General features: G+C 48.8%; 1 protein-coding gene and 1 long non-coding RNA gene across 2 annotated transcripts; both read left to right on the plus strand.

The window, feature by feature from the left end:
• The first annotated feature begins 1,364 nt into the window (after positions 1-1,364).
• Positions 1,365-6,990, plus strand: LOC119134638 (secretory phospholipase A2 receptor-like). The gene is made up of 14 exons (XM_037271474.1): positions 1,365-1,440; positions 3,069-3,274; positions 3,340-3,446; positions 3,630-3,751; positions 3,822-3,884; positions 3,961-4,116; positions 4,201-4,283; positions 4,711-4,825; positions 4,904-4,954; positions 5,892-6,112; positions 6,178-6,290; positions 6,474-6,595; positions 6,810-6,917; positions 6,971-6,990. Exons 1-14 carry the CDS (start codon positions 1,365-1,367, stop codon positions 6,988-6,990), a joined length of 1,563 nt encoding a protein of 520 aa, XP_037127369.1.
• Positions 6,991-7,055: 65 nt separating this feature from the next.
• Positions 7,056-8,419, plus strand: LOC119134517. Its single transcript, XR_005100356.1, has 5 exons — positions 7,056-7,132; positions 7,628-7,742; positions 7,821-7,871; positions 7,947-8,114; positions 8,331-8,419. It is a non-coding gene; the product is annotated as an uncharacterized LOC119134517 (long non-coding RNA).
• Positions 8,420-8,801: the final 382 nt, after the last annotated feature.

Consider the following 8,801-nt stretch of genomic DNA (forward strand, 5'->3'; position numbering starts at 1 on the left):
TGGCTAATCGGGAGAGACGAGGGCCGCTCCCATGTGGGGCTGGTGGGGGCCATCATTTAATCGGCCACAAATGAATGAAATTTTAATCTAGCTTTTAATTCAATGCATTTTCAATTCCACCATATTCGGAAGTACAACACCCATTTTGCATCGCAGTTCTCTTCCCGGTGTCTCAAGTTGGGCGATACCACCCAGGCTGTGATGTACCGAAGTCAAATTCCTTGTTTGGCACGCTCAAACGTGGCGAATAAAAAATCTTGAACATAATTCAACTGCTACAGTAGCCTATTTGTTATATATTTTAATGTTGCATCCTCTTTTATTTTCTGTTATAATCACCCTTGGTCAGCGCTTAAATATAGTGGAGTCAAGTGACGCGGCGGTATTCCACTATTCTGTGCGCCTGCCATTGGGCCGGTTGGATTTGAAACTCCCGGGCTGGAAAATGGTCCCAGCACGCCATTGGACACCCCAACCCCTTGGCTAAAAACCGCCGGTGCCTTTTAGGAAGCCATCCTTCCTGCTACGTGACAACCTGCTCATTTGCCTTTTTTCGCAAGCAACCGCCCCTGATGTGGTGAGAAAATGTCAGCTGATTAAGTGAGCCAATGTTTTTGATCTTTTAGTCAGTCGACATTGTCATGAGCTGCTTCCACTTTCACTGATGTCGAGTAAAAAAAAAAAAAAAAAAAAAAAACTTTTACACATGACTTGGCTTCACTTTAAAACGTAGGTTGAGGTGACCCCAAAGGTTGTCCCCTTTTTATGCTTGCCAGAGGCGTAGCCAGGAATTTTTCCAGTAGGGGCGCACCCCCACAGGAAAAAAAATCGAACATCGCCCACGCCGTTCGCTGATCGCTAAAACAACATCCGGGTCCGGGAGGCAAACGGTGAATGGATAACATCGCGCACATAGAATAGCGCAAGCACATTCGCGCAAGACCGAAAGAAAAAAACGGCATGAAAATGAAGAATCGAAAAAGCTCGATTTTTTTCAACCGGGGCGCAGGGAGCCCTAACCGGGGCGCCGCCCCGGCTCGCCCCGGCTTGGCTACGCCTCTGATGCTTGCGTCCCCCCTTTCCCATAGCGAATAAAATCAGTGGTGTCCAAAGTCTGGACAAAGGTGGCCAAAATGATATCGCGTTCCATCGCTCAAAGACGCGCACACGTACAGAGCGTCTCCGCGGGAACGCGCTCTTCCAACGGTGCGTTACTCGCGAAGGTGGGGGCCGAGCAGCCGCAGCAGCAGCCGCAGCCGAGCGAGTGAGCGAGCGCCTGTCGAGCGGGCGGCTGTCCTTGTTTCGAGCGGAACGAGTGCGTGCACCACACCGAGATTTCTGCGTTCAATAGCCTCGAGGCCATGATGACCCGGCCGGCCGCGCGCCTGGCGCTGGTTCTCCTGTCTTGCGTTGTATGGATGTTATACAGCTGCGCAGACGGTGAGTACATCGACCAAAATGTACAACTTAATGACAACTTTGGAAGAACGTGTGTGGTTCGGATGGCAGTGCGGATCCGCCGCCGGGTTCAAAATTGGACCGACTTAGGAAGCTGGGTGAATTGGTCTCAACTATGGGGCGTTTTGGCATTTGAGGAGTTTTTGGACTGTTCTGCGCAAAAGAGTTTGGCTTGATTTTCAACCCAAATTCAGTCCACTTTTTGGACCCAAATGGAGTTCTTTTCAAATGGATGTAACAGCGCTTGCTCTTGTGCACGTAATCTTTGTGTTGTGAGTGCAAAGAGTCTTTTTTACCTGTTTTTATGCCATTTTAACAAGCTGACATTGATTGGGAGATACAATGGCACATTCCAACCCCACTCCCCCCTCCCTCGCCCAAATGCGCACGGCAACTCGAGAGAAAGAAGTTTGCGAGGAAACGAATCTTAGAATGATTCCGGAACTGAAGTGACAGAGCAGAAGAAAATGATTGTAATGGTTAAATATGAACATGCGAGAACCCCAATATCACAGGGAGGATGATATACAGCAAGTCCTCAATATCGACATGTGTCCAATATGTTTGGGGAGTAAAAGAGCCCAAGTGAGGACAAAACGGTGTATCACTTTGTTGGAAAGGCAAACTCCGTTTTTCTCCTCACATACTGTCTCGGAAATAAGCAAAGGTTGTACTTAAGAGTAATGACGATGTCCGTCCGGTCTGCAACAAAAGTCGTTTAGTCAATGTGGCGCTAAGCACAAATAATCATTTGAATAGTGATGGAGTGTATCCAGAGCCCTCCCTGCTCTCTTTTTACCACCAAACAATGTTTCGTATCGAATAGGACATGCAACCGACACAATTAGAGGAGCGAATATATCATTTGATCCACTTTGATGTTAACGTGGCACTTGTTTGTCCGTCCCTCCAAACAAAATCAACGAAAACGTCATTCGGGCTACAGTCTGTCTGCCGTATATAGCGACGTGCACACGCGTAAGTTAGCAACACAACAGCACCACTATTGGCTTTAATATTTGCAACCACACATTGCGTTTTTCTCATCCCCCCCCCCCCCCCCAAAAAAAGGGCCAAATACGTTGCACTGGAGCGTGTGTGGGCGGTGGGGCAAAGGAAGTGATAGTCACGAAGATTTGTTACAAGAGGCGTGAAATTCCAACACGTCTTCCTTTGCATAGATTTACCAAAAGATACTTTGACATTGATGAAAATAAAAAAGAAAAAGTTGGAAGTGGAATTTGTTGACTTCTAGCGCCATCCTGTGGGCAGGAGTTGAGTTAAAAAAACAAAAAACTTTTTCTCTCCCCGAGTGGCGTCAGAATGACAGAAGTGGACTGTATTTCTTCCCTTTTTTAGACATGTGCAACAGTCCTTGAAATCATTCAGCTCCTTGAAACTGTTTGATGATTATCTCGTGACAAAAATGTGTCTTGTTGATTTTTTGGGTGAATACATTATTTTAGTTTGTTTATTTCATGTTATTGTCAGCCATGCAGGTGACGCAATTTGAAAACAACTCATTTTGACTTCATTCTTGTCTGTTTGCTGAATTTCTCCTCTTCACCAAATGCTGAAAAATAACCAAGGCAACTTTGCTGTTTCATCAGGATCAATCAAGGCATGTGACAACGGATGGACTCTTCACGGCTCCCACTGCTACAAGAAGGCCGGGACAACCAACGGTTGGCAGGGGGCTCGTTACGACTGCGCCTTAGAGGGCGGCGACCTTGTTTCCATCACCGACGAGACCGTGGAAGACTTTGTGAAGGGGCAGATGGGCGACAAGGCGTTCTGGATCGGACTCTCCAATCTGGTAAGACCAAAGTGCTGTTGGCTCGCCCTTGGTACGCCATTGACAACCGGGATTGGTTTCGGCAGAACTGCGATGAGGATTGGTGTGAATTTGCGGGAGCAAAGGAGCTGACTTGGTCCAACTCCAGTATGACGCCGGACTACACCAACTGGGACACGCGTCAAAACGGAGGGTAAGAAGGTCACCTCTTTGCCTTCTGTGTCCGGCAAGATGCACAGGAACATTTTGGAACCCTTTCCAAAAATGTGTGAGCAGGTTCAAAAACAGCTTTTGTTTTCTTTTGATCCGAAAAGAGGAGAATCAACTCCAAATTGGCTTGTTGTGTGTCTCGTTTCTCCCCACTTTTCCCCGACAGCTCCAACGTTGAGTCCTGCGCCTACGTCAACCAAGGTGTGCAGGACAACAGTCAGCCTGGCAAGTGGAGACATGGATCGTGCGGATCCTCACTGGCGTACATGTGCGAGCGGCCGCTCGACGGTAAGTCTCAACCCCCGTTGTAATGTTGACGCTGAAAGAAGCAAAGCGCAACTACGTCATCTTTCTGCAGCCTGCTCGAATGGACGTACCTGTTTCCACAAAGAATCTGCTTCCATTTACTATCAACTGGAGAGTAAGTGGCAGCGGCGCTTCTTTTCACACCGCACCATCTTTTTGTGCTTTTCTAACGAGGTTCTTTTGGGTTTCAGCTTCCTTCTGCGACTCTGGCGACTTCCTGTACAACGACTCGTGTTACCATTTTGGGAAGACACGTACAACCTGGCAACCGGCTGAGGATTTCTGCAAGAACAAGGGAGGTCACCTGGCCAGCCTCCACTCACAGGTTGACGGACAATTTTTGGCTGGTGAGCGAGCGCTAAGGCAAAATGAGCAGGCCAGCAATCGACCCGCAATGTTTCGCAACAAGTCTTTGTTCTGCTCTCCTCAAGCTCACATGCGACAATCTCATTGGAATTGGCTGGGACTCAAGAGGAACAATGGCAAATATGAGTGGAGCGACGGATCATCCACAGTAAGTGACAAGTGTGCAACAGATCGAGGTCCAAAAAAAGAGTGCTGAATTAGGAGGACAAATCTGACAAGAATGCTCTCCCTGTCAAATGGTTTGATTTGAATTTGACTTGCCTTGAGTCATGTTACAAGACAAACGGGTTTTTTCATTTTATGACGATTCAAATGATCATTTAGAAGGAAAAAACAATCAAGTGATCAGTAGAATCAAAGTGCACCTTTCATTTTCCAGGGAAACATTTGTTGATTGAAAAGTGTCAGTCTGAATATGGCAACAATTCTGATTGTTAGAAAGCGGTTATGAAAATGAATTGGAGAGATTTAAATCAATAAAGTGACTTTGAAGGAATTTGCTGGAAAGCCATCTGAGCAGCTGCAACACCTAACACGCACAAGTCACGCCCACCCGCTGTGTCCTCCCTCCGCAGAATGATGTCCCGTGGTATCCAGGAGGCAAAGGTAACGACTGCGCCCAATTGGTTCGCGCTGGTCAACTTTACACGTATTCTTGCAGTGAGGTTTACCCACCCATCTGTCAAAAAGGTCAGAAAGTCAGGACCTCTCATTTGCCCTTTGTCTTCTGGTTGCTCTCTCATATTTGATCCTCTCACATCCTTACAGGCAAGGCCAGAAATTCCTTCGAGTTTCGTCTGGCGCCGACATCAGAATCAGGTGGGAGTCCTACGCAGGGCCGCTTTTTGCTAAGGGTAATATGGGCGCCCTGAGCGGGCGCCATACACGTGGCACGAGCACTCTCAAAAAAAAAAGAAATCTCTTCCATAGCTGACTCACTTCCATCTCAAATCCGTTCAATGGGCACTGGGGCGCCCTTATTGTCGCGTGATGTCAATTTGCTGCTGAGAGTGGTGTCGTGTCGTGTCGGGGTTCTTTCGTTGGTTCTTCGTGCGTGCGTGTCAGAAGAGCAGCCCTCTCTCTCCTCCCGCCCGCCCGCCCCTCCCTCCCCTGCTCCGAGCAGGCAAGGGAGGGGGGGACAGCAGAGGCCGGGGAGGAAACGCAAAGGGAGGGTGGCGGGGGCGATTCCAAAGCCACACAACTGCTTCCAAATGAATTGCCTTTCACTCATCCAAGCAATAATACTACCTATCCACATGTAATCAATTTGGTCATGTGAACATTTGACACACAAAAAAGAAAAAAACAAATGAAAAATAAACGGACAGTGCACGCACTGCGTTATGGCCGCATTACTGTTTGCGACGAAAGCACGTCAGACAGAAGTGGACTGAATTTCCTCCGTCCTTTGACGTGTCCTTGAAATTATTCAGCATCTTGAAAACGGTTGATGACGATGGTGAGAAGAAAAAAAAAAAAAAGTGCCCTGTCGATTTTTTGTGGATCGATGATTTCAGACTCAGAATTGGCTTTATTGACCAACTTTGTGCACGGCCAACAGGCAATTTGACTCCGGCTGATCTCAGCCTCTGCCCAACGCTTAAGTTCCACTTGATTGATCTCATATTGTCAGTCATGCAGGTGACGCAATTTGGCAACAACTGAATTCGGCCGACTTCCTTCTTGTCTGTTTGCTCAATTTGTGTTTTTCCCCAAACGCTGACAAATGACCAAGGCAACTTTGCTCTTTCATCAGGACCAATCATTCCTGAGCCAACATGTAACGCAAAAGTCGGATGGACTCTTCACGGCTCCCACTGCTACAAGAAGATGGCGCCAACCAACGGTTGGCTGGGCGCTCGTTACGACTGCCTCTGGGAGGGCGGCGACCTTGTTTCCATCACCTCCAAGGACGAGGATGACTTTGTGAAGAGGCAAATGGGCGACAAGCCGTTCTGGATCGGACTCTCCAATCTGGTAAGACCAAAGTGCTGTTGGCTCGCCATTGCTACGCCATTGACAACCGGGATTGGTTTCGGCAGAAGTGCGACGAGGACTGGTGTTGGTTTTTTGAAGCGGGAGAAAAGGAGCTGACGTGGTCCAACACCAGTATGACGCCGGACTACACCAACTGGGACCCGCGTCAAGATGAACGGTAAGAAGGTCACCTCTTTGCGTTCGGTGTCAGGAGAGATGCACAGGAACACTTTGGAACCCCTTTCCAAAAATGTGTGAGCAGGTTAAAAACAGCTTTTGTTTTCTTTTGATCCGAAAAGAGGGAAAAAAAATCCAAATTGGCTTGTTGTGTGTCTCTTTTTCCCCCACTTTTCCCCGACAGCTCCAACGTTGCTTCCTGCGTGTACGTCAACCAAGGTGTGATCCCCTACAGTCAGCCTGGCAAGTGGAGACATGGATCGTGCGGATCCTCCTTGGCATATATGTGCAAGTGGTCGCCCGATGGTGAGTCTGTCTCTTCTTGGGATGTTGATGCTGAAAGGAGGAAAAGTTGCAATCACGTCGTCCTCCTGCAGACTGCCCGGACGGATGGCCGTGTTCCTACAAAGACTTGGGTTTCCGTTACAATCGAGTTGAGAGTGAGCGGCAGCGACGCTTCTTCTTTCTACACCCGCAGCGTCTCGTTGTGGTTGTCTCATGAGTTTCTCTTGGGTTTCAGCTTCTTTCTGCGACCCTGGCGAGTTCCTGTACAAGGACTCGTGTTACCATTTTGAGGGGACACATACAAACTGGGAAGCGGCTGAGAATTTGTGCAAAGGCAAGAAAGGTCACCTGGCCAGCGTCCACTCACAGGTTGACGGGCAATTTTTGGCTGGTGAGCGAGCGCCAAGACAAACTGAGCAGGCCATCAATCGAGCCGCAATGTTTCACAACAAGTCTTTGTTCTGCTCTCCTCAAGCTCACGTGCGACCAGGATATTGGTCTTGGCTGGGACTCAGCCGGAACCATGGCGACTTGGAGTGGTGCGACGGATCAACTACAGTAAGTGACAAGTGTGCAACAGATCGAGGTCCAAAAAGTTGTCAATTGGCCTGAATGCAGCCGTCATGTTAGAGGGCAAAGGTTAAAAAGTGTCCTTTGAGCAGAACAAAGTTGTGTTGAATTAGGAGGACAAATCTGACAAGAATGCTCTGCCTGTCAAATGGTTTGATTTGAATCTGACTTGCCTTGAGTGGTGTTCCAAGACAAACCGTTTTTTCCATTTTATGAGGATTCAAATGATCATTTAGATGGAAAAAACAATGAAGTGATCAGTAGAATCCAAGTGCACCTTTCATTTTCCAGGGAAACATTTGTTCATTGAAAAGTTTCAGTCTGAATATGGCAACAATTCTGATTGTGAGAAAGCGGTTATGAAAATGAATTGGAGAGATTTAAATCAATAAAGTGACTTTGAAGGAATTTGCTGGGAGGCCATCTGAACAACCGCAACACCTAACACGCTCAAGTCCCGTCCGCTGTGTCCTTCCTCCGCAGTATGACGCCCCGTGGTATCTTCCGAAATTTCCATATGCCTGCTCCAAATTGACGACTGCTGCTGAAGTTTACATAGACACTTGCGATACCCTTCGTCCATCCATCTGTCAAAAAGGTCGGAAAGTCACGACCTCTCATTTGCCCTTTGTCTTCTGGTCGCGCTCTCATATTTGACCCTCTCACATCCTTGCAGGCAAGGCCAGAGATTCTCTTCCGCTTCTCCCAGCGCCGACATCAACATCAGGTGGGCGGGCGTCCAACCCTGCAGCCCACGTGCAAAATCCTGTTTGCTCTCAAGTGACCCAAGTCTCGCTTGCAGGCAAGAGCGCAAAGTGCGGCTGGTGGCAGGAAAACCCCGCCAACGACTTCTGCTACCTGATCGACTCCAAGGCCACCAAGACCTGGAAGGAGGCGCGAGACAAGTGCGCCCGCCTCAGCGGCAACCTGCTCGGCTTCGCCGACTCGCAGGAACACGCCTTCATCCAAGGTAGGCTGTTCAATGTGCTTAATGAAAGAATCCATGCGGGAGAAAGTGGAATCGAGGGAGCACCAAAGGAATCACTTTTTGCCAAGTTTCTTTCATTCCAAAGAAAAGCTTGTGGCCCCCAGCGACAAGGACACGAGCCAGACGTCATCTGCACGGTTAAGTGTTTCGCACATGCACCTGTGAGATGTTTCAACCGTGTTTACCTTTGACCCGAAGGTCTTCTGCCAAACGCTTCCTCTTTGTGGTTGGACACCAACGACACCACGGTTGAAGATGGCAGCGAGCAGTCGGCCCAATCCTCATCCAATTCCGTCCAGTTGGCCGCCCCAGGTGGGTCTAAAACCTGGCCGGAAAATGTCCATTTCCGTGGAGGAGCGCTGAGCATCCGCCGTCTCCTTCCAGGTAACCCCTCCGGCCGACGCTGCAACTCCTTACTCGGTGGCGAGGGCGGCCGGGGAGTCGGCGATTGCGAGAAGAAGCGCGGCTACGTCTGCAAGAGACGAGGTAAGACAGGGTGCTCGGTCCATTCTGCCCAACGCGTGTCATCAGATCGGAGGACCGAAATGGCGATGGTTCGTTTTTTGGTCTGATGTCAGTGCTGATGCAGGTGACGCAATTGGCTGAAACGGAATAAAAGGCGAGCTCTGCTTGTTTGTCGCAGATCCTCATTTCACCAAATACAAAAAA

This window comes from Syngnathus acus, chromosome 15 (assembly GCF_901709675.1).
Source record: "Syngnathus acus chromosome 15, fSynAcu1.2, whole genome shotgun sequence".
NCBI classification, from domain to species: domain Eukaryota; kingdom Metazoa; phylum Chordata; class Actinopteri; order Syngnathiformes; family Syngnathidae; genus Syngnathus; species Syngnathus acus.

Excerpts from the sequence above, each read along its gene's own strand:
- LOC119134638 (XM_037271474.1), top strand. The coding sequence starts at position 1,365 with ATGACCCGGCCGGCCGCGCGCCTGGCGCTGGTTCTCCTGTCTTGCGTT. Across the intron at positions 4,284-4,710 it reads GGAGCGACGGATCATCCACA|AATGATGTCCCGTGGTATCC; the intron begins GTAAGTGACAAG and ends CTCCCTCCGCAG. Across the intron at positions 4,826-4,903 it reads CCCACCCATCTGTCAAAAAG|GCAAGGCCAGAAATTCCTTC; the intron begins GTCAGAAAGTCA and ends ACATCCTTACAG.